Source organism: Gymnogyps californianus, chromosome 16 (assembly GCF_018139145.2).
Source record: "Gymnogyps californianus isolate 813 chromosome 16, ASM1813914v2, whole genome shotgun sequence".
Lineage (NCBI taxonomy): Eukaryota > Metazoa > Chordata > Aves > Accipitriformes > Cathartidae > Gymnogyps > Gymnogyps californianus.
The window spans coordinates 15,150,937-15,176,685 of record NC_059486.1 but is presented as its reverse complement, the minus strand read 5'-3'; the positions used below and the strand labels follow the sequence as shown (position 1 = coordinate 15,176,685).

Genomic DNA, 25,749 nt, shown 5'->3' with positions numbered 1-25,749 from the left:
TACGGTGGGAGCCGCCGGCTGCTCCGCCGGGGTCTGCTCCTGCTTCTCCTCCATCCCAGGCTGAGGGCTGGACATTTTGGCCCAGACGAGGAGCACCAGTACCAGCAGGACCAGGGCAGCCAGCAGCATTCACCCACCCTGGGAGAGGCACAGATACATTCCATCAGGGAGGACCCCCATCAACCAGTCCAGGGTCACAGGAGCCACCCCTCAAAACACTGAGGCCCCTTCCCCATCGCACCCCACACCGCAGCCCCCCCCAACACCCAGCCAGACCCCCTCTCCAGCTCAGCCAGGCTGCCTGCAGGCTCAGCCAAAGCTATTTTTACTCCCCAAAACAGGAGCAGCTCTGGCGGGGGGCACAGCTCCGCTCTGCCTTCACATGGTGCTAGGGGGGCTGAAATGGGCCCCCCCATCTCCCCAGCTGCTCACAGCATCCTGAGGAAGGCAGTGAGGCCGCCCTGCCGACCCCAGCCCCGGCCCCTCACAGATTGGGGGGCCCTTAAACCAAAACCGCAAAGCTCTACAGGCTAGGGATGGTTGTGAGGGAAAAAACCGCCACAGCCCCGCCATGCTCCCCTCAGCCCCAGCCCCTTCCTGGGGGGGGGGGGGAAGGGAGTCACTCACCATGGGTGCAGAGCTCTGTGGGTCCCCCCCCGTCCGCGCCGGCAGGGACAAACACCGGCTGCGCCTGCCCGCACCGCCGACTCCCGGTCACGCTTATCTCAGCCGCTCGCTCCGTCCACCACGCCAGGCCAAAAGCCGGCGGGGTGCCAGGCCCCAGGGCGAGGGCCGCGCGGCGGAGGGGGGGGAGCGTGCGCCCCAGCGTCCCCGGCGTCCCCCCGACTCTCGCAGTCACGTTACTGTTGCATTCTCGCACGTGACGGTAACGTCAAGGAGAAATATTTCCCCGCTAACGTGACTGGAAAACTTCTGCGAGAGGCGAGGGTGGAAAGCAGGGCAGAGCATGGCTGGCCAGGACACCCGATCCTTGGGGGACAAAGGTGCCCAGGCCCCGTGCCTGGTCATGGGGACAAGGAGAAGGACAAGTTCCTGCATCTGCGGCTTTGCCTCCCCAGGGGGGAGCAGGGGGAAACCCCCAGGGGGAGCAGGGACACCCCCCCCGCCACCCAGCACCCGTTGCAGAGCCAGGGCCTCACCTCAGGCACCCCCCCGCTTCGAGATGTTCCTGCCAATATAAGATCACACCACAACATAAACAAAGTAATTTTTATTTAAAAAACAAACTGGGGGGGGGGGGAAACCCAAACAAACAAAAAAAATACAACACAGCCACGGAAAGTGTAAGCTTCACTTGTACTAGTGTTACCTGTCGGAGCAAATACCAAAGAAAGGTTTACAGGGGTGTGCTATAAAAACTGATGTAATTTCCAAACGAACAAGGCACTTCGATTAAAGGAATTATGAAGTCAAAGATGGACTGGAGACCGAGAAGTGCGAAGTCCAACCTTGTCTTCATCCTGGAACTCCCAACAGTTATTTTCAACAGTAGCTAGAAACCTCAATTTGCTCCATGAAGGCAAAGCACAAAACTCCCTCTGTTTTAAGATCTTAAAAGATCTTAAATAATTCACAACCATCGGCCCATGAATTGGCAGATCTTGATGAACAAACCTTCGCTGCTGCCATCGGCAGGTACCACAAAGTTCATGGTCATCACAGCTCACCTGTCATCCAAGTGATCAACACACCCACTAAGAATCTAAAAACTTAAGAGTTTTCCTCTCTAAATGCCAACGAAAAGCTCAGAGCACAACCAGAGCCTCAGTCGCAGTCTCCCCTCGGCTGCTGGGGGGGATTTACCCCGAAATCTCAAGAGTACAGATACACCAAGTAACACTTCTGACAGTGTACAGTCTTTACAGTCCCAAGAGGCCCTATTTCTAATAAGTCTTATAATCTGTAGCAAAAAGCTAAAAACAAAAGCATCTGCCTTTCCTCCCGTGGAGTCAGCTCCACACCCCCCAAATATGAAATCGGGATTTGCACAGCAGGAGGCAAAGGAGTGGGAAGAGGCACAGCAAGGTATTTACAAAAGCTGAACAGCTTCACCTGTAAGAACTGACATCCCTTCACAAGAGCCTGAAAACACATTCCCATTACAACAACGAGCACAAATACAGAACTCTGGTGGTTTTTTTTCTTTGCTTCAAACTAGGCCAAGACCTGTTCAAACAGCAGAGGAGTCGTCCATCTAACACTCCACTCTTTAAAAAAACATTTAAAAAATATAACATCTCTGAAATTTTGGTCATTTGTTCCTTGATCAACATCCAAAGAGTAATTCTCAGGTCAGCAAAAGTTTTTCAGAAACAAGACAACCCCTGAAACAGGGGCCATTCCCAACCATTAGACCCCACCAGGTTCTGCGCGCAGCTCAGAGCGCTCGCCAGTCAATGGGCTTCTTGCCGGATTTCTTGAGCAATTCATTCGTCTTCGAGAAATGCCGACAGCCGAAAAACCCTCTGTTGACGGAGAAGGGCGAGGGATGAACCGTTTGCAGGACGTGGTGGCGTTTCTGTAAAGCGTTAGAGGAAACCGCTCGTTAGATTTGCATGCTTTCAGCTCCCGGGACAAGGCTGGCTGCTTCTGCCCCGACCAAGCAGGTGTGATTTCCTCTCTACCCCTCCTCAGCCACCAGCCTGAGGACCCAAAGAACCGGCCGTGAGGACCGAGACGTTTGTCCCACTGAGCAGAGGAGGATGGACTACGTAAAGCAGCGGTAACACCCTGGCCATTTTTCAATTGCTGTAATCCTAACAGCAAATTTTATACTTATTCATGAGGCTTTTCCTAGAAAAAAAATCAGTTCTGTCCTCAGCTGGATGCTTTTCTGACAACAGAAGGTTACAGTTGCTCCACTTTTGTTGCTTAATTCTGGCAAAGGCTAAGCTGGAACAGAAGGGCAACTAAATTTGACAGCAGAGTTCAAGCCGGGAGAAAAACCCAATTCTGTAAGGGAAGTGCCCTCTAGTGTCCACCCAACTGAAGAAAAAAAAAAAATTAGTGAGAGGGAAGAGAGGAGGAGGAATAAGCTGTACCCTGTCAATGGAGCTGCCTTTCCTCTGGGCATAGGCTCCCCACAGCATGAAGACAACCCCGTGCAAGTTCTTGTTGAGCCAGGACACCACCACGTCCGTGAACTGCTCCCAGCCTCTCTCCTTGTGGGAGGTGGCCTGGTGAGCTCGCACCGTGAGGACAGCATTGAGTAGGAGCACTCCTAGCAAACAAAGCAGATGCACAGAGGATGAAACAAAAATCAAGCATTAACTGCTTTTTCCTGCTTCCCCTGAGAAATTAAATTTTCATTCTAAGGTACCCGCTGAGCGGCAGGCACTCAGAATTGATTTTTTCTTTTACAGATGGACTGATTCCAGCCATGGGCCTGTTTTCTAGATAGGCTTTTTTATGACCTACAGTGGACACACTACCAGAGTGTCTATTAACTCACCCTGCTTGGCCCAGCCAGTTAGATCACCATGACCAGGATGAGTGAAGTCCTCAATATCCGTAGACAGTTCTTTGTAAATATTTTCTAAACTGCAAACAAAAACCATCAGAAGTTTTTTTAATATGCATGTTTAAAGGTAAGAGCAAACAGCACCACTTACTGCTCGCACACTAAGCAAGAAGGGTACTGATTCTAATCTTATCATTTCAGATAATAAAGCCATTTGTAGAAGCAGGGCAGCAAGGGCTCCGCTTTGCGTGTCTGGCTGGAAGCTTCACACGACTGTCTCAGCACAACTGAATATGCAAATTTACATCTAGCACGCTCTCCAGAACACCACCAAACTACATAGAATTACCCATACTTTTGCAGTGATGTTTCTTCTAGGCAATGCACAACTCAAATTTAAGCAGTCGCAACACACTTCATATCAATTATCTGGCTCACAGCCGCAAGTAACACAGAACTGCAAATAATCTGTAAACAAAAGGGATTTTGCAAATTGAGTGCTGTCATACCTGGGGGGAGGTGGAACAGGCTTCTGGACACTGAAACAGAGACCGTGAGCTTGATTAGGTCCATGATACGGATCTTGTCCCAAAATGACAACCTTTACCTGAAAGCAGACATTTGTTAGCATTGAATTATAATCAGTATTATTCCCAAAAGAGGGAAGGGGGAAAAAAAAAAAGACTTATAAATGAGCTTTATCCTAAAACAAACAGACAAAAAAACCCAAGCCAACCTCAGGAACTGAAGTTAAATCACTGACATCTCATTATAAACAAGTTAAAGAACACAGTCCCCACCTAACGCTAAGGATTAACATCACCACAGCTTTGCTGCTAAGATTATGAAGATATTTTGAGTGCAGAAGACCAACATTTTCAAAGAGCCACAATAAAACACGTCGTGAAGGTATTTTCCAAGTAAATTTCCTCACATTTTAGTTTTATGCCACATTTGCTGTGGTATTTTTGACACAGCTTATTGGCCACGGGATTACCTTAGACACTGTCATTACAGATCAATTAAAAAAACAAGAAATGTAGAAGATCCAGAAATCAAGCACTATGTTAAGTAATTAACTATGTTAATCAAGCACAACACTGGAAATAAGGTCGAAGTCCAACTAAAGTTTTTAAGGAAATTCTGTGGCCACTGAGGGTAATAAAAGAATAAAACCGCATTTCAGTATCAGAGATGAAAGAGAAGCCAGGATTTACAAGTTACGTGAGAGAAACAACAGCATCCGCATTGCACGGGATTGAAGCTTAAGAGACCAAACATCGGACGAACGCGTTTGCGCATCGAACCTCGCATGTCATCGTCTGACACGCACCAGCGGCTGGAGAGATGTCCCCCACCCCTCCCCAGCACCCACAGCAGCTCCACTCACATCCCTGATGTCGCACATCTGCGTCCAGGTGAAGACTTGCTCGGGGGGCGGATAGACCGTGTAGCGTTTCCTCTCCTCTGCTACGAACGCCATCAGCTGCGGGGTGGGGAGGGAGGGAGGGGAGAGAGAGGGCAGGTTAAGCCCGGGGACAGCGGGGAGCAGCGGCCGCGCAGCCCCGCCGCTCGGGACAGGCCCGCCTCACTCACCTCCATGAAGTAGGGCTTCGAGAATTCGCCGGCCAGCTGCTGCCGCCAGCTCTCCCCGAAGCCCGGCGGTACGTTCCGCTCGGCCAGCCGCTGCAGCGCCGCCTCCTTGTTCTTGCGAATCCGTTCCAGCTGCTCCGGGCTCAGCGGAGAGGCCTTGCCCGCCTCATCTCCCGCCGCCTTCGCCTTCTTCGCGGCACTGACCTGGTAATGGCGAACGAAGAGGTGGCTGCAGAGCAGGCGGGGGGCGCCGCGGCCCAGCCGCAGGCCCAGCCGTATGCCGAGCAGCAGGAGCCGAGCGGCCGCCATGCCCCGGCCCCGCACCGCCCTCCGCGGGGCGGCTCCGCCGCACGCGGGTATTTCGCGGCAAAACAAACGGCGGGCCCGTCCCCATTGGCCGCCGCGCCAAGCGAGCCCCGCCCACAAGCGGTAGTTCAAGCTCCCGCTCTCTATTGGTCAACGGGAAAGCGCCCGCTCCTCTCTATTGGCTTGCCACAGCTGGCAGAGAGACTCTCTACCTAGCAACCTTGACGAAACGGCGGCCGCCAGCTCCCATTGGGCGGCGGCGGAGCGTGGCCTCGATTGGCAGATCAGTCAGGCGTGCCAGGAGCGCGGGGTTTTTGGAAGTGGCCGCGCGGGCGCGTGGTCTTCCCCCCCCAACGGCCGCCAGCGCCGCGCGCCCCAACGGCCACCAACGCCGCGAGACCCCCCCCTCCCTCCTCCCCCCCCCCCGCCACAGCCATCGCCTCCCGACCGCCAGTCCCCTCTCCCGGGCCGCCAGCACCCCCAGCCCACCGCTCGCTACCTCAGCGTCGCCGCCCGGCTCCGGGGAGCGACCGCGCTTTTTGGCCGGCGCGGCGCTGAAGAAGGAGTGCAGCGTCTTCTGCCCGATCATGGCGGCGGAGCAGGGCGAGGGGCAGCGGTGAGGGGCGGCAGCGGTACCCGCGCGAAACCGGCGGGAGGGTGGGCGGGACGGGGATTTAGCGCCAAAAGCGCGCGCGTGCGCGGGGGCGGGGAGGGGGCGGTGACCGCCGGAGGAGGGGGAGGGCACGGTCCCCCAAGGCGCATGCGCGCTCGCGTCGCTCTCCCCCCTCCCTCGGCGGCCGCTGAGGGGCCGGGGGTTTCCCGCCGTCGACCGCGGTCCCTCAGGGGATCGCTCCCGTTACCGCCCGGTCTCGCTGCCGGGAGGAGGCGCCCGCGCTGTCCCCGCAGCCTCCCGCCGCTGTCGGTGCCTCCGAGCGGGCGCCGATGGACAGATACGTGATTAAACGCCCCCCCGGAGAGGCGGGGGGCGGCGGCGGGAAGAGGCCGCGGCCGGAGGAGCCCGCTTCGGGGCAGCCCCCCTGGCAGGAGATCCGCGCGGAGGGCCTGAGCTGCGACTACCGGCTCCTCTTCGGCAAGGCCGAGGCTGACGAGATTTTCCAGCAGCTGGAAGAGGAGGTGGAGTACTTCGAAGGTAAGGGCCGTCGGAGGACCCGGCTTCTAGCTCCGGGTGCCACGCACGCCCCCCGTGCCCCCGCCCGGTGAAGTGTTTCCCTGCCCGGGTCGCCCAAGGCGAGCCCCGGAATGATTCCCCTGGCCTGGGCAGAGCTGCCAGATGATGGAGAGGTTTCTGCAGGCACCTGGCGTTTGCAAAATCTGGCCCTGAGAAGTGAAGAACAAGCACAGGTCTGATCTTGCAGGGTTAGTTTTGCTTAGCTTGAAGCACGCGTCAAGTGGTTTCATTCACGTTTTAAGAGCAGAACTGGGGTAATCCTGGAATGTTGACAGGAATTTGTTGGTAGATGTAGTACATGAGATATCCCCAGTCACATTAATTCAACAACAGAATATGATGGGGGTGCTAGTCCTGTTCATCCCACTCAAGGGGGATAGTAAAGCAGTGTCAAACTTGAGAGTTAAGTACTTTGTTGGGACAGAAACACTTGAACACGGATGACAGCTTTTGGGTTGTCATCAGCACGCTCATTTCTGTTGTCCCACTGGAGCGTCACAGAAGCTCCAAATCAAGGAGACTGTTGAAACTGTGAACTGCAGAGGTAATACAGAGTTGGTTTTGATCCTTCTCATCTCTGGTTTAAACAGGTGAAAGGACAAAATTGCACGTGTTTGGCAAATGGCATGACATTCCAAGGAAGCAGGTAACCTACGGAGACCCCGAGTTAACATACACTTACTCAGGCGTTACCTTTTCTCCTAAGCCGTGGATCCCAGTTCTCAACCGTATCAGAGACCGCATCGCTTTGAACACAGGACATACTTTTAATTTTGTTCTTATTAACAGGTATGTCTGATTTCCAGTTGCATCAAGCAACTGGTTCAAATGAAAAATTGCTCGTGCAACACTGTTGACAGATGATTGACAAGTTGTTTTACATTCATTTAATTGGATTGGTAGAAGAACTAATTAATCTGTTCTGTGTACAGGTATAAAGATGGTGGGGACCACATAGGTGAACATCGAGATGACGAGAGAGAACTGGTTCCACGCAGTCCTATTGCGTCCGTCTCCTTCGGAGCTTGCAGGGACTTTGTTTTCAGGCACTGTGATTCCAGAGGGAAAAACGCAACGCGCCACATTAAGCCCATCAAACTGCAGCTAGCCCATGGTAGCCTGCTGATGATGAAGTACCCCACCAACGTGTATTGGTACCACAGCCTGCCCACCCGCAAGAGAGTACTTGCCCCAAGAATCAACCTCACATTTCGGAAAGTGATGACTGTAGCCAAGAAGTGAAATATTCAGCAATCAAGCACCTGGTCTTTTGACTCTGAAACTAGAAGCTTTCTTCCCTGACATAACCGTCAATTTCTCATTCAAACACTGTCTTTGATGATCCAAGGTACCGGATGAACAAATTAAACCAGGAGAGGAGATAGCGTACTTGGTAACTTGCTAATAAAGACTGCGACTACTGTTCTTAAATGCCAAGAATACTTTTTCTCCGTGAAATGTTGCTGTAGTCCTGCTGATAGATATTTTTAATGAGCAATACGCTTGTTTTGCTCAGGAGGAAGTTTGTTTTCAACTGATCTTAATCTAGGCAGTTTTCCAAAAAGATCAAAATACTCTATATCCTCGAAATAGCAGTGAAACAGTTTATAAATACTATAACGTACGAGATGTAATCATTTAAAGCTGATACTGTTCAACAGGTGACACTTTCTTGTATGCTCTGTCAATGAGCTATAGTTTGCTTGTTTTTGAAAAATAAATACAAATGAGACTGACATGAAAAAGAGGAGTGCTAAGATATGAATATAGTGAATGCAGCATGCCTGGCCGCATGTTTTACAGTCACTATGACTTTTGTCTGCTTATATTCCTCTGCTGCTCTACCTCCTCTGCGTGGGTTCTTTTGGTCAGTAGCGTGGTGGGGCAGGAGGAAGCATGAGGTGCTACTGCACAGGGAGAGGGCCTCTTCTTCCTTCGGTCCTTTGTCTGTACAGAAACTAGGGAGCATAAGGTGATGACTTGGGGAAGATTGGGTTGTATCATTTATATGGACAACACAGCGTGAAAGGCTGTAACTTCTGAGAGTGTCTGTTTTTCTAAATAATTATCCCTAGGGATTCCATTCTGACTACCTGAAAGCCATCGCCTTCCATGCTGACAGTGAACCCTGCTGAAATGAGGACAGACCGTCCAAAGTCACCAACAGGTCTTGCGGAATCAAGCAACGGTAAGTACTGAGCGAGAATGTGAGCTGATCCCTGCGTAACCAGGCTACAAGCATCTGAATTAGCGATGGGCTCTGTCCTTCAGCGGTAGGTCCATTAGGGCTACGGAATTAACGTCTGTTTAGACAATTTGGAGTTGGTACTTCCCACCCTCTGCCACTACCAGAAAATGCTATACATTGCGTGAAGAGCTCCTGCCTATGAATGCTTCTTATTCAGAGAATGTGAAATGCTGCTTCTATCGGATATACCGAATGCGGTTTGGCTTACAGCTTGGTCTTTGTTTCAAGACGCTACCACACGTGAACAGCTACTTTTTCTAATAAGTTTGTTCTTTTATTGCTACTGTACAGTTACAAAAATACCCTGAAGTGAAAACCCAACTTCAAACAGCAGTGCAGTGGTTTGACTATAATATCATACATTTTTAAATAATGCACAAAATCAGACAAGAATAATCCAAACACAGAGATGTCATCTTGGAGGTCTTATCTGATGTTTTTTAACCTCTTACGTTTTATTAACACCTTCTCCACCATGGAAGCTTGTGAGTAACAAGTAACAGCGTTTGATGAGCCTCATGTGCCTGCACGGAGCCCAGTGACTCCCAAAGGTGAGGGTTGGGTGGCAAACATCTGCAGAGGTCTTTGATGCTCACAGTAGACTGGGAGTATCTAGCACAGCTCAGGACCAGGACCGAGGTGCCGATACTTGCTCCCTTCCTCACACTGAGGGCTAAGCCAAGACCATCTACTCCTTCCTAACAGTGAAAGCTACAACAAACGCTGACCACTCAACCCTCATCTTTATAGCCCTTGAGGAAGCTTTCAGAGTATATCTGCAGCTGAGTGAAACTGAGCAGTTTATCAGTGTCGTACAGCGACTGTGCTTTCATTCTCATCAAACTGGCCCCCGTTGGAAAGCAGCTTTATGCAAAAGGAAAAGAAAAATATACTGAACATGCAAGCTTGCAGTAATATGTGGCTTTATGTCCCTGTTACAAGCTGATGAGTTTAAGACTTAGTCCATTGTGTGCGTATGTTCTGACCCACCTCCAGCATTACTGCTTTCTAAACAAAGTGACCTGTTCAGATGAACTTCTCAAAAATTCGGTTAAAAACTCTAAACAGACCCTGTTGAGAATAGGTATTGCAGAATATACACTGCTGGCAGTGGAAATGTTTTGAAGTTCTGAGGTACAAATGGTAGACCTGCTGGAGCTAGATGCTTTGCATGATGTTTTTTTCTCAGATGACACCCAGCACTGCTTTACAGAGCTCCTACTGCACACTTGTGCTGCCCAGAATGGAGGGCTTTCACCTTCTGCAAGTCTGTTAGGTCTTAGTTCAATGGCCAGGGCATTTTTTGGCATTTGGCATCCTTCTAGGGGTTTTTTTTTCTTTGTTTTTCTTGTTGTTTTTCCATAATTTAAAATAGGAAGGTTAAAACCACGCTACTGCTAGCCTAGCACAGACAGGGGGACTTCTCAGGAACTAGTACGTCACTGGATTTATAAAGACTATTTTATGTACTGTGAGCATTACTTGGAGCAGGAATTGCGATCCATACTCTGGAATGATGAGTTGTGTAAATAGTTTTGCATATACATCCATTACCACTCCTATTTTGGCTGGTTTTGAGCCTCCCGTTAAGGAACTCTGAATGCCTATAAGCTTTGGGCAGCAATATGAGTATACGAGGTACAAAGTTGCCCTAAAAAACTATTAAGACAGTTGTTACCATTTGAAAACTTAGTTGCTGTTTTACACTGAAAAAGCTTGTCTGATGAATTAGTCTTTTTCCCCTTCAAGCTTACAAGGATAGATAAGAGCTAAAAATAGCCTACATACTTTATTCCTAGTAATTTAAAAGCAGTCAAAAGGATAATTTTTGCTGCTTCTCCCTCCGCGCTTTGTTTGGGATTTATTTTTTTGACACGTCAAGCAATCTAGAGCAGCAAAGTACACCTTACTTCTATTGATATGGCAATCTGTGGATCTAATGCAGCGGCACCAGTCTTGTCAGACTGCTGTACTTCACAAGACAAGGAAGTGCCCACCAGTCCTAATTCAATCGTGTATACTCTAACTTAACGAGGACGCTTGGGTTGCTATACATCTCGGCTCACAATCACAACCGGTACAAGCTCTAAAGCTCAATTGCAAGCCAGACAGCGTGTAGCTGAATGGTTGATGAGAAATGGCAGTTTTCAGCATTAAAATAGAAGGGCAAGTCTAGAACACCAATTACAGTAGCCTTGCAATCACAGCATTAAAAGTTGTAGTTGATACTACAAGCAACTGTATTCAACAGTTTCATAGTGACAAAGGAAATTACAATACTGATCGCTAGCAAACACTTCTGTCTCTTGATTTCAGCTATATTCCAAAGATACAGAGCAACAAATCAGGGTCTCAGCTCTTAACAGATAAAAAATTTATCTTTTCTCCTGGAAAAAGGGAACTGCACTTTGAATCAGCGGAAGTACTTCTATGATGTGTAAAGAACTAAAATACTAGGAAAACGACGTGAGCAGGGAAGTCATTTTTTGGATCGTGCATGTTATGTAGAGATGCCTTACTTTATTGATTAGCTGGGATATCAAGAGAAATCTGATTCCATTTTCATCCCATCATCTTGAGACATTTATCAGAACGCAACTGACATGCAGTGGACTCAGACAATGGTAATGTAGCTATTCAAATAAGCTCAAGGCACTTTGTTTCTTAAATCATTGCCTTTGATAACAGTAGCTTCCCATCAACTGCGTCTGGGGCTCCCCTGTTCAGAAATGTCTGCAGTGAAATGTACAGGATTAAGCATCTCCCTTTGAAAATTTACATACATGTCAGAATATGGAATACAGCCTTGGGAAATCTGTTTGAAATGTCTCTTTCAGAGCTGTGATGTTGACAAAATTACTACCTAACAGAATAAATGCTTCTCTAATACAGGTATACTTTGGACTGCACAACGTTAGCAGACCAACTTTGGGTAGCCTAATTTTGGTACAAAACACAGCTCCCAGCAGGAGCCGGCCATTGCCACAGAGGGAGGGGAAAGTTAAAGGGCCTGTGGTGGGTTATTTGCATAACAGACAGGAGGTGCAACGTAGATCTCGTTAGAGGAATTTTGTCAGTTTTTGTCCTTCTTCTGCTCTCTCAATCACTCTTCAGCCCTCAACTCCAAGCTTTGGTGCTGTACCCTCGAGTGAACACGCTCATAAAAAAGCAAGTAAGCACTCGAAGCAAGGACTTCCTGCAAGCTAGCTTTGCGCACGCTGTCATCTGAAATCCATAGCCACTGACTGCTGACAGAGAGAGGGTTCTTAGGAGAGGGTGGAGAGCGGCGGTACGTCACAAAGTGTCCAGAATGCATGTCTCCGTGGTGAACTACAACTGCCATCAGACGGTAAAGGTATACAGGGGAACTGAAGGACAAATGAGAAAAAGGAAAGGGTCAGCAGCCCTGGTGGATCTCACACGGACCAGAAGCAGCCCCACTTGCTTCGTCTTCAGTTGCAGTTTCTTTTTAGAGCAAATGGATGGCTCCATAAGAGACACGCTGCCTTGCAATTACTTTTCTGTATACTGAGTCTTCACTGCAGTGCTGCCTTATTCTATTATCAAGAAAACCGAACCATTTATTTTAAAAGTTTATGCTACAGAGGGCTACTACATTTTGTACAGCGTAACTGATTGAATTTTGCAACAGCGTTTTCCATCAAACCTACCGATGTGCCAGTATTTAGTTCTTAAAGCACTGTTATTGGACAGAAAAGCTATTCTAGAAGAACGTGCTTTTAACTGAAAAGAAGTAAAATTGTGGCAGGTAACCCACAGATAACAACGGACACGCTTTCAAGGACTTGCTCTACAACTGTCTTCATAACAAACATTTGGCACAAAATGCTTCCAGGCTTCTTATTTCACACAGTGATTGTGGAAATTTTCTTCCCCATAGGGAAAATACGCAGTGGCAGACAGAAGCAGCGGTATAGAACTAACTATACATTGGTCACCAGCATGAAAATAAGTGAACATTCTCAAAGGCCAAGAAAACAGATTATCAGGAGAAGCATCAAGGCTGATTTACTAAGTAGAATTATGGCAGCTGCAACTTAAATCAAGCTTGTTAAATACAACGTTTGAAAAAAATCTGTAAGAGATCTATGGATTTCTTGCAATAGTTTTAAAATCAGAGTAAGAAATAAAAATGAAAGGAAGGGGTAGAGGAAAACAGCAAGAATAAGATTATGGCTGTTCAGGAGGATGATCTACTGCACCATGAACCAGAGAAAAGAGAATTTGAATTTTTCTTGTAATATGCTCTACTCCCTTTTCTAGGAGAGAAATGGAGCCAAAGACAACCACTAAAAATCAGCCAAGACAAAAGCAAAAAATTTCTGCACAGGAGCTAGGGTAGATGTTAAATTCTGTGACTATGCAGCCTCATAATAAAGACAGAATAAAGGAAGACATAATTTGAAGGGAGAGAAATTACAAGATAGGGTACAAATCTGTGGCTTACCTGCATTCAGGGAATGCAGCAAGTGGAAAAGTTCCCGAGGACATTAAAAATGAAGAGGAGCAGGCACCATTCATAAAGAGCAGTTTAGTACCAGATGGCTGTTCTGCATCTGCAAGAGAAAGTAGACATTCAGTAATTTAACTTAAATGCTACTATTAGTATCGCTAATAACAGTGCTTCTGTTCCTGCAGTACCTTTCGTCACAGAATATGAAGGTATTTTACTTATTTTAATTCATTACATATTACAGTCCTAAGAGATGCAGAGAGTATAATATCAAAGACAGTGGTAATTGTTTTTACATGACAAATATGAAAATGACCATGTTTACAAAATCCCAACTAAATAGAATATTGAGCTGCCTAAATCACAGACCTACTACAGCTAGATTTTCTAATTGTTTTTTAAGAAGTCGCCATTCCTAGCATTCTGTCTGTGCTTGTCCTGAGGCCTTAGAAGAGATCACTACCGAGATAATCCCTAGGACTTCCCGAGTTAAACATTCCTTCATCCTTTGGACATAAAACATGCGAGTTCTATGCTATCTGGGATTTTTTTGTTTGTTTGTACCTTTTTTAATATTTAGTAGGATCAAATTCAATTATCAAAACTGAACTGTAAACTTGGAACAGGGTATCCTAATGCTTGCTGGGAAAGGGATTTCTACCTGTCCTCTTTGCACAGATCCGAATAAAGATACTGCTCTTGTGTTCATTCTGCAGATTAGAATGTTTTATCACTGAAATGTAGAAATACCTGATAGATTTTATTTTCAAAATAAGTACCTGAAGGTTTTACTGCTATCCCATCCTTTGCTCCAGGCGTTGTCTCTTCAGAGTTTTTCTGATTTGGCTCATTCTGGCTTGATTTATGAACAGGAATGCGGTATTTGTAGATGTCCATGATCAGGAACTCATTGAACTGTACGTGTTCGTGACGTTTCAGAGGAGTGCCTTGGTTTGACCAGCTCAGTCTTTGCAGATGGATACACAAACACTGAGGGAGCTTCAGCAATATTCCGTAGAAAAGGAGAGTCAAAATACATTTTAAATGAAAAGAAAACAGCTGTTCAAGTTAAAACCACACTAATGGAACTGGTAAGTCTAGTGGATAAGGAAATGCATCACTGAACTGTTCCCTTATGTGCTACTGTATCTGCGTGTAAGCTTAGTGGCAATAGTATCCCTAGGACGTGACACTAACTCAACTCTCTTGAGATTTCTGATACCTCCACTACTGCTCACTCACTAGGCAGTAGGATAGATAGCTGATGTTAATCGTTTTCTCCAAATGGAAGAAAAATCAATAAAAATACATGTGCGTTCCGAAGAAGCTCACCTGTCAATCTCATCTAGCTTGTTGATCTGTGAGGTAGAAATGAGGATTGGAATTTGCTGGACCAAGCTGATGTAAGACATTTGCTAATGCTTTGCACAATGAGAGTACCAGGGGAAAAAAGGTCAAGTAGCTATAAATATCTGATATTCAAAGTCATGCCAGGGTTAACCTCTATCAATAAGTACATATTATCATTAATGGCACCTGAGGCTCTTCATTACAGACCAGTGCCCTGTTGTCCTCTGCATTATATGATTACAGAGCAAAAAATAAGAGCTGCTTATATAAATTACACCTGATGTTTAGTGCCATATTCACTTGTTTAAACCAGCTGTATTTAGAACATTTTAATTTCTTTGAAATGTGCAATTCCTGAAGATGCTACAAACATTGTATATATGAATCACTTCACTTACCAAGGAAATCAAGAATTAATGCAAGACATATGAACTGCCACTGAGCCAAACTCATGTTTAAGTGTTTTGCTGAATAACAGTAGAATACTTACATTCTTTAAGCTACAGAGGTTGATGTTTTGCTGAATTGAGGCCTCAATGCCTACGAATATTTAACAAATGAGCTTACTTTTAAGTAAAACATGAAAGTAGTCTAATACCAAGAAGTGGACATCAAGCAAAGAGATCAAAGAAATAAATTAAGGTATAATAGGATTTTAAAATAGATTTGGAGGGTTAGCTTGCCTCACCTTTCCTAACTTTAATTGCTTAACAAATGTTGTTCTCTGGTTTTCTATGCTCTGTCCATTCAGAGTGCCTTCTGCCTGAATCTGAAATCAAAGGGAAAAAAATAAAGCCGTTTGATTACCTGCTGTCTCAGATTACACATAATAGTGCAGGTCTGCACACTGCAGACAAAAGCAATTGTCTATCTAGAACTATGCTCAGTACATGAATTACACCTACAGTTTTCTAGGAACTTTCTTAAGAATTGTTGGCCTATCCTAATGGATCAGAATTCTAAACCCAAATCAAGCAGAAACGAGCATTTACAGAACAAGCCCAGTCTCCAGGTTTATGTGTAGTCATATGCCATTTCTGTTGGTTTTCAAACAAGCCACTTTGGCTCTGTGCTATCATCAAATTACAGGCAACTGTAAAATACTGTTTAAAATACCAGAACAAAAAAATTATCCCAAATATTACCTAAATAATACCTGGTAATTACAGAAAACAATATTTGTAAATGTTGTAATATTAGTAATAAATAAAGCTTCAAAATATTCTGTGAGATAAGAACTCCATTTTAAATATAAGAAATCCCAGGCAAGCTAGAGGCTTTCCTGAAGTCACGAAGAAAGGAGTAGAAAACTGAAGCCATAATTCTGTCAGCAGGCTTAAAACTGAGCTAGAAGGCTATATAAATTCAAATGACATACTTTAGTGCAGTTGTCACACACAACGTCCTTTACAGATTCAGAGGAGATGAAATGATGGAGGCAGTGGTCCAGCGTCATAGGACGACCCTTAGTACGAAAAAACAAAATTATTTGCAGTAATTTTAGGGTGCGTACCATTTAATTTCGTGAAAGGATTTTTCAAAATTTCTTCCATAGAAACTACAGAATTGCAGACTTATTTCTTGAGAAAACTGACTAAATAGCTTTCAGTATGGAACACTGATAATGTAACTAACTATGGGGCTTCTTCCTTAGCCTGGATTAAACATAGAAAACATTGAAGCCTGTAGATAAGAACAATAGCTATGACTCCCTGTGTGATCCCTTAAGTGGGGTTTTAAACTACAGATTCCTGGCCCTGTTACTACTTTTCTCTGAAGTTCCAGCACTTCGTGGGTCATTTTATGCACTCTGACCCTCTACATAGGAGAAATACAGCATTTAATTGAACTCAGGCACTCCTTCCTATCCTTCCTTGTAGCCTATACTACATACTGCCAAGTATGAAGGGCATAATCTTCAATGATGGTATAAAATAAAACACAAATAGCAGAAGATGTGTCCAAATCCCAGTCCTAGCTGTCCAGGAGTGTGTTCTGTTGGTACAAGTCAGAGTTTCCACGAGTGCAAGTAGTTGCTACTTGTCTGGAAAGACAAATTGCTAGCAGACATTAAGTAACAAACCATTATACTTCAAAAAGGTCCCATGCATTTTGCCCCAAAAATCTACAGTGCTTTGTCATTTGAAGTTTTTCAGAAAGCCAAAAAGAAACAGAAACAATTTCCAGTTGAAATCACTTGATCCAAAAGCCTGTATTGGGTAACTTGTGTACTATCACCACAGAGAGTGAGCACCCGAAGGTCACCTTCCACGACTGCCAGAAACAGCCCTCGGGATACGATCTGGTCCGTTCAAATTACACAGAAAGGACCGAGTACTCCACCAGGAGAAACAGAAAACTATTGGTGTCAACAAAGTCATGCTTGTTGTACTAATTGGTAATTTGCACTGACACATTAGTGATAAGGTACTGTATTAGCACAACAGGATCATTTATAAAAAGGCAAGAAAATAAACTGCAGCTACTCATTTACACTTAGGCTGTAGCATCTTAAAAAGGCACTAGTGAAGATAAAGCTGTGACGACCAGGCAATAGGCAGACTGGCTGGATCATGCGTCAGCGACGGATACGTACCCACACAGCTGCTGGAATACTCAGTGAGAGACTGTCAAAGGTATCATATCTCACAGGACTCTGCAAGAAAATATTTCATGTATCCAGTGAGCTCATATTTATGACAGTCCAAAAAAAAAAACCAACAAAACCCAACCTGACACAAGATGAACATATGCCCTCTGCTGTCCACGCTTCTCTGGTGGAATAGGGAGAAAAACACCCGCTTTCCCGAGCACCGTGCCAGGGAACACTAGGTACACAAGGTGCTACTTAGCCTGTTTCTGCTGAAGCTGCCCCTGCTCACTTAAATTTGTTTGCAAGGTTTTGAAAAGTAAAAGTACTAAACGTACTCTTACAGTCTGATCTACAGATGAGATTTGCTTTCTGTATTTTTTCTTTATCCAGGTTATCTTCATCTCCTTACTCTGGATAACTGGACTGCAACTTAATTTGGCTTTGCACATGCAATCTCAGTACTGCGTGCTGAATGAATAGCTTGTCCTAAAACGCTACCCATGTGAGTGGATTTTCAGTATATGATAGCTGTGGTACTGAACACTGAATATAAGAAGACAGCTATTATTATCCCCACAAAGTGGATCACGCTTAATTATCTTCACGTATACATACTACGAGGCACACGTTCTTATACCTGGTGTTCACAGTGTTTGCAAACCATGTTGCTGGTCAGCCTTCCGTGAAAAGGATGCTGAGATTTCCAGTGATTGGACACAGGGGGAAGAGACCCTGAAACACAAAGTTGAAATTGTCCTTTTATTTTCAATACATCTGTGTTCATCACTATAATTCCACATTTTTGGCCCACAGTAACAAAAGTAACTGTTCTAAAACATGTTCTGTCCCACTGGCAAATAATTGACATTTTTTTTTACAGCTGAAGAGATAATACAGACAAAGATCAATTAATATTATCCCCTTAATAAACAAAGCAACTACACTATGAATATTCATATTTCAGAATGGAAAAAAGCATACCTCTTGTTCTGCAGCTTATTTGCTTTTGAGTTATTTCTGGCTGCTACAGAGGAAAAGAAAAGATTTCATTAACCCTACCTTAGAAACCATTAAGTATTAAATACGTTCTTATTTCATCCCTAATATGCTTTTCTGACATTAGAACAATTGTGGGAGTTTTAGTGTCTCTTTATATTTGAGGAAGGCCAAAAAACCTGGTACGCAACAGATTTATAATTGACAAAAAGAACACTTCTGATAAAATGAATAATTAATCTGCAGAATTCTCTGCCTCAGAGTACTAAAATAAAAGCGTAACAGATTTTATAAACCTTTGGTATATATTTTAGACAAAAAGAGAGAGAAACTTTCTGTCTGCATGAAGTTTACCACTAAAATGGAGGATAAGATAAATTTCACCTCCAAAGGGACTATTCCATAAATGTCCATTTTGCAGTTTTCATACCTCATTCATGTGTCAGCTCTTACAGATCAGAGTAACTGCTTAGATGGAGTACTGTTCTGTGCTAGTATTGCGATCCCTGTATTCCATGGATTTAGGAATGCAAAAGCCCTCATGAAAGTGGGATCACTATAAATTCAAATACAGTTGCTTACGAAAAACATTTTTTATTCTTTAGATTGCCTGGCGTATTGATTCATTTCTATCAGAGTACTAAAGAATGGCTTTGTAAACATAAAGAAAATAGCTCCAGTTTCTAAACAGACACTTTATACTTGACATGCTTAGGAATCTAGGCAGACTACGGAAACTTCTGATAACGAAATAACATTGGTAAAGCAGTCACCTCCAGCGAATGCACGTCGAACAAATGTGTCACACGTGGCTGACGATCCCGTTCATCTTCTAATGAAGAGGTAAGCACATGAAATAGTTCATGAGCATCCTATTAAATAGAGGCATAAGACTTAGATGAAGCGAAAACAAAAGACGTCAAAACATACACCAGGAGTACTGATACACATATGACTACATCATTGTAGTAGGAAATTAAAGGAAAAATTACTGCTCAGAGCCCACCTTATGTATTAATAGTAAGCATTTGTGCATCTGCTGCAGTTTTGCCAAAAAACTTTTTCTGTAAAGCTGAACTTTGTAACAGCACACATCATTAAAAATATTCTGGGCCATATAAACTCAAAAGATACTAAAATACTTGGAGGAAAAAAGAAAAATGAACGCACAAATGCCTGCTTTCCTTGAGTTCAATAAAAGCAAAATTGAAATCTCTGCTGTTTGCTTTGGCTCTGAAATATAAAAGATTGAACCATATTTTATGAGTGAGAGAATTGGTCGAGTTCATCGGCCAGCTGCACTTACTGAAAATACCGAAAACAAGAATTAGAAATCTTGTATGTTACATGTAACTAAATGTGGAAATGTTAGTGAAGTAGAGTCCCTCCCTTGTAGCAGCGTGGCACGTTAGCACAGACCCATTATCTACGGCAACGTTAGGGCTGTATCTGTTCTATTTTAATATTACTGGCTCCATCATACCAAATCTGAAGGTAATTAAGTATGAGGTTTTGAAGCAGCCAGGGTTTCGTGATGAGTATCTAAGCAAACCAAAAAACACCATTCATCAATCACGTGGTTGTTTTCCTTCACTTTTTAAAGCAAACTTTTTGCTACAGCAAAGATTCAGATTTGGCACTCGGGGCTATTAGTACCATAGCTTCACTTTTCTGTTATCCCATAGCTAGGCACTGAGGTGTGTATCAGGCAGTCTGAGTTGAATTCTGTAATCACCTGCTCTTCAAATGATGAGATCTGCCACCTGTACAGTCTTAAAACTTCTAACAGGCAGCTTGCGTCCAGGACGTCATCTTCTGTTACCTCCCGACAGGATAAAGCTAGAGACATTGCATTTAAAAATGTTAGAAGGAGCCACAAAGAACAGTTAGAACACAAATCTGTTTATTTTAGACTGTATGTTACTTAAGCATCATATAATTGATTACAGCAGTTATTCTTGATTAAGACAGGTAGACAATGACAATCAAACTAGTATGTATTAATTACCGTTCTCATCTGACTCAGGCTAACTGACTGCATACATTCTCCTCATCTAATACATATGCAAAGTGAAAGGTTTCTCAACTGATACAGAGAGAATAAATAATATAAACACTGTCTGGAAAGACAAATTTTTACTGGTGGATTGGGTAAAAATTGGTACTTTACATGCCACAGAAACCCCAGTATTAATGCCCCATCATCCTCACATCAGTTAAACGTACATGCTAACTGGCACAATTTTAGTATGAACAACATCCTGAGACAGGAAAACTTCCGATGGATTTCCTTTAAAGCAAAGCCCTGTGAGGAAAGCCAGGGAGAGCCAACAGATTGCTTAAACATTTTGAGTGCTTAAATAGGATGTAACTGATACATGAATTTAGCACAGGGGCAAGTCTGAAACGGGTTACCCAATTGGGCTTAGAGGCTTTAACATTTTTATCCAACATCGTACAAAGTATCTCATTTAATAGTCCGTATTTTTGGTAAAATAGTAAGCTTGGAAAAAAATGCTTAAATTATTTTATAATGCATTAGTTTTCTTTTACATAAGAATTCTGAGTGCCCATCTAACTGTGATAATATTTTCCTATTTCTTCGATTTTACTGAGTCCATTTTCATACTGTTTTAACCATTAATACTCTGTGAACAGCAAATGCATTAAAGCCTGTGGCAGTGGGTGCCATAACCACATTTTCAGCACCCCTGTTGCCCTCTACCTCGATTTGTTCAACCGGCTGGCAAACGGCTTCTTCGCAGCAACGTGCACGATGCTGGGTTGGCTGCTTCTCGATCGCCAGGCGAGTCAAACAAAACCTGAAACCTTTCAGCTGTTGGCCAAGAAACAAACAGCTTTGGGGACACACGCAGCTGGGCCTTGCGTTGTTCAGGCTCGGTACAGTAACTTAATACCTGTTGGATCTCTACCCCTCTGTGAAAGTTGGTTGAACTTGGCCAACGAGTTCAAAGTTAGTAGAGGGAAATTAAGAAGAGAATACAAGACCACATGAGCTTCCTTTCTTTAGGAAAGGAGGCTAGAAACGGTAACATCTATGCTAAATTATTTTCTTCTTAGTTTATGGCAACATGAAAATGTTAAAGTACCTCTTAGGAGATGCAGCAAAGTGACTGACAAGTATTGACGCTCGGTGGACTGGTTCTGGTCTGTCTGGTATTGTGCCGTAAATTCCTCCAGCCACTTGATGAAAGACGGGCAGGAAGATAAGCCTTGCAGCAGAGAGTTCATGAAACACGTGTTTCCTAAGTTAAGAAGGCCAGGTACAAGCCCTACAAATAGAAGTGTAAGAGTTTACACCATAAAGTCTAGGAAAACCTGAGTATTTTCAGTAGCAAGTGTTGTGTTTGGTATTAAAATTGCATTATTTCCGTTTATGTGGTACTTGCACCCCATTAAAACTAGAAGACCCTGGTATGTACAACAGCATACTGTAAAGTGTTTATCTACATGGTGGTCTCTGATTTTACACCACTGTAAAATCTTTTCAAATTTTCCTTGAAAAATACTCTTTTTCTTCCTGATAGGAGCAGATTTCTATCGACAACACTAAGGTTTGGGATTATCTGCCAGTTAACGTACAAACTGTAAAATTCTTGGTTCCAATACACAGCGTAGGAGCCCCCTCTCGTGCAAGTTTACAGCAGCCCGCGGGCTCACTGCTGCACCGTTGCGCGCTTCAGCTGGGTTTGGTGAAGCTTTCTCTTTTGCTCAGGTCAGTACCTCGTTACGAAAGCTCCTGGGTGGCCAAGGCTTAACGAGAGGTATTTCCATATGACTCTGCTTAGCACGAGACTTTCGCTTCTCTTGTGCTAACAGTCAATAAGAACACATTTATTTTGCGTTCCAAAATGCAAAATAAAGTGCGTTATCTGCAGCAGTTCAGTAACGAACTTATCACAGGACACAAAAAAACATCTAATGAGTCGCAATTTTAGAAAAATGTCAATCGATGCAATTAATATATTACGTTAAGTAACAAAAGTCCTTCGTTCAGCAAATTTTTTTTTTTAATTTGTTACGTTTCTAAACAAGACAGTGACCAAAATTTCATCTTTAGCAGGAGAAAATAATTTACAGAAGCTGATAATAAAAAACAGAAACTGGTGCGTTGCTAACATCTAGCAGAGCGCTGGGACAAAACCGAAACCCACAGAAGAACGAACTCCCGGGGCTATTTTCCCGTGCTTTCCGTGCCCGAGGCAGGCTCTCGGCTCCTCGGCCCTCCCTACCTTTCCTCCGCCTCTTCCTCTCGGTGATGGGACCCCACAGCACGTACATCCCCGCCGCCACAGCGGCGGCGACCCCCCCGATAACGCCCCAGTTCTTCATCGTTTTATACCTGAAACGGGGAAAAAAAAAAAACCAACCCAAAAATAAAAACAACCAGCCACCACCGGGGAGTCGCCACCTCCGCCTGCAGAGACGCCTGTCAGACCCGCGGGGGTAGGGGCAGGGGGGGAGCCGGTGGACGCCAGGAGGCTCACACCGCTCCCGCAGGCTTTACCGTCCTTCTCCCGCTATCACTCCCGGTGCTCGGTGCCTGGGGAAGGGAAGGGCCGACCTCGGCCGCTCACCCCGCCCGGGCCGCTGCCGCCGCCGTGGCCCCCCCCCCCCCGCCCCGGCGCCCGGTCCGCGGCCCCCCCCGCCCGGTCCGTCCCCGCTGACCTGGCCGCCGTGCCGGTCCGCAGCAACCGCCGTACCGCCCCGTCCGCCTCCGCGGCGCCGCCGGGCAGCATCCCCCCCCCGCTCCCCGCCGCCGGAACCAGGGCCCCGCGGGCAGGCGGCGCGGCGGACGGATCGGCGGAGCGCCGGAAGTGGCGCGGAAGTGGCGCGGGGTGCCCGATTAGCGAGCGGACCGCCCCTAGCAACGGGCGGCGGCAGGCGGCTGGTCGTTAAGGCCGCAGAGCGGGTGGCAGGCACCGGCCTGCTCCCGGCCGGCCCGTCAACCGGGGAAGGCCGGGGGAAGGCGGGTGTAACGGACCGACTGCCCGCGCTGCCCATCCCCTGGCAGCCCCCCGGCCCTCCTGAGAGAATGTGGGCTTTGGCGGGGGGGGGGGTTGGCTCAAAGCTGTGGGAGGAGGTAGGACACTTAAACCTCACAAGCTCAAGTGGCCCCAGGGGAGATTTAGATTGGATATTAGGACAAATTTCTTCACCAAAAGGGTTGTCAAGCACCGGAACAGGCTGCCCAGGGAAGCGGTTGAGTCGCCATCCGTGGAGGTATTTAAGAGACGTGTAGATGTGGTGCTTAGGGACATGGTTTAGTGGTGGGGTTGGCAGTGTTAGGTTTACAGTTGGACTTGATGATCTTAAAGGTCTTTTCCAACCTAAACAATTCTATGATTCTATGAAACATCCAAACCCCACAGAGAGAGAACAGCTCTCATCACCGCATAGCACACGCCCTGAGGCTCCTCCATACTGCCTCGACACTCCTCTCCCTCTGTACCTGAACCGGGCACTGATATTTGGGGGCCCAGCTCTGTTTGCTCTCCACCTAGCGCTGTTAGTTTTTGTTTTTAACTGATGCATTTTGGGGATTGTTTAGAGAAAGAAGTATTTCACGCCAGTGCCAGGAGAGGAGGCATCCGGGAGCGCTTGCAGGCAGAATGACTGACACATGCAGGTTTTGAGAGCACCTCGAGATGGCAGCTGCTGATCGTGTCTGTGGGCCCGGCAGGTAACAGTCTCCCTCCTCACACCTCCCCAGATTAATTCTAACGACCTTTGTTAGCAAAGTGTCTGGTATACCCTGCGTGTCTTTCTGGCTGAGTCCTTGTTCACCTGACATTGCTCCGCATGTGCCAAAAGGCTGTTCGTAAGAGGAGAGCAGTCTGGAGAGCAAGGGACTAGACAGCAAGAGGCTGAGAGAAACAGGGGAGTGACAGACAAAAGAGAAGGATGTGAAGGAATAAAGTCGTCCTGACAGCTGCAGTGTAAGTGTGCAACGTACCATTCTCGTAGCTGTCTCGTGCACCTTGAATACGTGAGACAAAGGAACCAGCGTGCTTAGGGGACCCGATCTCACACCCTTAACTTACTGGAAAATTGGACCATATTTAGTAAAAAAGTAATATAGCTGCTGTATTCTAAAAAGAAAGTTGTTGCTTACACAATGAACGTATAAGCTAGAACTCTGCTTGAAAAATACTGTTTTCTAGCAAGTTTCTGGGAGAAGCAACCCAGAGTCTCTGTGAACTCACGTTTTGTGGATAAATCTCATCCTGGAACTCCGTCAAGCTGCTCTGCTGAAACCACTCTGATAAAGGCCCGCAATGACTGCTTTTCTCTGGAAGTTCCAGTTCAATAACTCCTCCTGTTGTACTGACTTTATCTACAGTATTTTACCCAGTGAAACAGAACAGACTTCTTGGATCATATAAAGCATTGAACTACGGTTTCTTTAACCCACATTTTCTGAAGAGGAAGCATAAACCTTAACAATCAGGAAGGTGTTGGTTGACCAGTTTTATCTACTGAGGCCTTTCGTTTTTTAATTGCGATGGGCCATTCCAAATAAACTGCTCAGCTCCTTTACCGTAACAAATAGCTGGAACAATGCCATTCTTCAGCCCGAACACGTCACCACCCAATTCAAAGACAAGTAAAAGGGTGCACGACTGAAGAGTCGTGTTGTTTATGGAGATCTGTGTGTCTGTGAAGGATAAGCAGAAGATGGCAAGAGAGGTGACAAAGAATGGAGAGCAGAGGGAGATGGCAAACACATCTTGAACATGTTCTCAAAACTTGTTCTCTGAAAAAGCCTTTTTTTTAATGCTTTTGAGAGTATATTACAGAACATGCATGCATTTCATGCAATTAAAATTGTTTTTTATCACACTTTTAGGGTAGCATTCAGTTGCCTAAGCACAGCCATCTTGATCCATGTGAGAGAGCCCTAAGGTGCCTGAGATATCCACGTGGTCCTGTGTGATCCACCATACAGTCCTGTGCAAAATCCACGGCTGGAGGCCACAGGAGATACACAGTTACCTAAAATGGAGCTGATGTCTACGTGTAAGCATCTGGACTCCACTCCTAGCCACAAATACTTCATTAAACAATTATTCTCACTATTTTTAAGGAAGCTGAAACCGTAGCTAGGTCAGTTGCAAGTCCTTTCTTACAAATACTAAAACCTGCTAACATTTTCAATATTTAGTGTCACAAACTAAATCTGTGTGACAGTTGAAACTCCCATTCACAAACTGAAGCATATTTGGTTTGTCATAGCTAAGCCCAAGCCTCTTGTGTCATCTGTTGTTCCCTGACCTGAATTTGTACAACTTAATTCTTCCTCGCTGTAGCGCTTTTCACCTGTCTTCATTTGACGTTGTCTTGTTGATTTCAGGCCATTTCTCCAATTTGTCAAATGTATTTTAAATTGTAATCAAGTCAAATGTCTCCTAGTCATCTTCCTAGCATATATTTCCTCTTCATTTTGTCTTGCAGGCTTTTCTCTGCAAAGGATTCTTCTGTACATGCAGGCATATGC

At 45.4% G+C, this 25,749-nt stretch overlaps 3 protein-coding genes across 5 annotated transcripts; 1 reads left to right on the top strand and 2 right to left on the bottom strand.

The window, feature by feature from the left end:
• Window positions 1-1,264: 1,264 nt before the first annotated feature.
• On the bottom strand, window positions 1,265-5,969 carry UNG (uracil DNA glycosylase). Its single transcript, XM_050906667.1, has 7 exons — window positions 5,880-5,969; window positions 5,078-5,278; window positions 4,872-4,967; window positions 3,991-4,088; window positions 3,473-3,561; window positions 3,063-3,241; window positions 1,265-2,539 (listed from the first exon to the last, which is right to left on the bottom strand). Exons 1-7 carry the CDS (start codon window positions 5,967-5,969, stop codon window positions 2,399-2,401), a joined length of 894 nt encoding a protein of 297 aa, XP_050762624.1. The 3' UTR covers window positions 1,265-2,398.
• Window positions 5,970-6,322: 353 nt separating this feature from the next.
• ALKBH2 (alkB homolog 2, alpha-ketoglutarate dependent dioxygenase) lies at window positions 6,323-8,701 on the top strand. Of its 2 annotated transcripts, XR_007767385.1 has the most exons (4): window positions 6,323-6,530; window positions 7,160-7,358; window positions 7,502-7,962; window positions 8,645-8,701. XR_007767385.1 is itself a non-coding variant. In XM_050906805.1 (3 exons), exons 1-3 carry the CDS (start codon window positions 6,323-6,325, stop codon window positions 7,809-7,811), a joined length of 717 nt encoding a protein of 238 aa, XP_050762762.1. In that variant the 3' UTR covers window positions 7,812-8,296. The 2 variants fall into 2 exon arrangements, 1 of the variants encoding a protein (XP_050762762.1); XM_050906805.1 differs by lacking the exon at window positions 8,645-8,701 and having other exon boundaries at window positions 7,502-8,296.
• Window positions 8,702-9,078: 377 nt separating this feature from the next.
• Window positions 9,079-22,593, bottom strand: USP30 (ubiquitin specific peptidase 30). 2 transcript variants are annotated; one of them, XM_050906715.1, is made up of 12 exons: window positions 22,484-22,593; window positions 21,341-21,523; window positions 19,966-20,069; window positions 19,004-19,102; window positions 18,216-18,258; window positions 17,872-17,966; window positions 17,238-17,297; window positions 16,020-16,106; window positions 15,330-15,410; window positions 14,071-14,290; window positions 13,286-13,394; window positions 9,079-12,185 (listed from the first exon to the last, which is right to left on the bottom strand). In XM_050906715.1, the coding sequence occupies exons 1-12, from the start codon at window positions 22,581-22,583 to the stop codon at window positions 11,921-11,923; spliced, it is 1,446 nt and encodes a 481-aa protein (XP_050762672.1). In that variant the 5' UTR covers window positions 22,584-22,593; the 3' UTR covers window positions 9,079-11,920. The 2 variants fall into 2 exon arrangements, with proteins under 2 accessions (XP_050762672.1, XP_050762670.1); XM_050906713.1 differs by having other exon boundaries at window positions 13,286-13,383; window positions 14,084-14,290; window positions 22,484-22,583.
• Window positions 22,594-25,749: the final 3,156 nt, after the last annotated feature.

Excerpts from the sequence above, each read along its gene's own strand:
- USP30 (XM_050906715.1), bottom strand. The coding sequence starts at position 22,583 with ATGAAGAACTGGGGCGTTATCGGGGGGGTCGCCGCCGCTGTGGCGGCG. Across the intron at positions 17,967-18,215 it reads AATAAGCTGCAGAACAAGAG|GGTCTCTTCCCCCTGTGTCC; the intron begins GTATGCTTTTTT and ends TTTGTGTTTCAG. Across the intron at positions 15,411-16,019 it reads TGTGTGACAACTGCACTAAA|ATTCAGGCAGAAGGCACTCT; the intron begins GTATGTCATTTG and ends CTTTGATTTCAG.
- ALKBH2 (XM_050906805.1), top strand. The coding sequence starts at position 6,323 with ATGGACAGATACGTGATTAAACGCCCCCCCGGAGAGGCGGGGGGCGGC. Across the intron at positions 6,531-7,159 it reads GGAGGTGGAGTACTTCGAAG|GTGAAAGGACAAAATTGCAC; the intron begins GTAAGGGCCGTC and ends TGGTTTAAACAG. Across the intron at positions 7,359-7,501 it reads AATTTTGTTCTTATTAACAG|GTATAAAGATGGTGGGGACC; the intron begins GTATGTCTGATT and ends TTCTGTGTACAG.
- UNG (XM_050906667.1), bottom strand. The coding sequence starts at position 5,969 with ATGATCGGGCAGAAGACGCTGCACTCCTTCTTCAGCGCCGCGCCGGCC. Across the intron at positions 4,089-4,871 it reads AGATGTGCGACATCAGGGAT|GTAAAGGTTGTCATTTTGGG; the intron begins GTGAGTGGAGCT and ends GTCTGCTTTCAG. Across the intron at positions 3,242-3,472 it reads AACTGGCTGGGCCAAGCAGG|GAGTGCTCCTACTCAATGCT; the intron begins GTGAGTTAATAG and ends TTTGTTTGCTAG.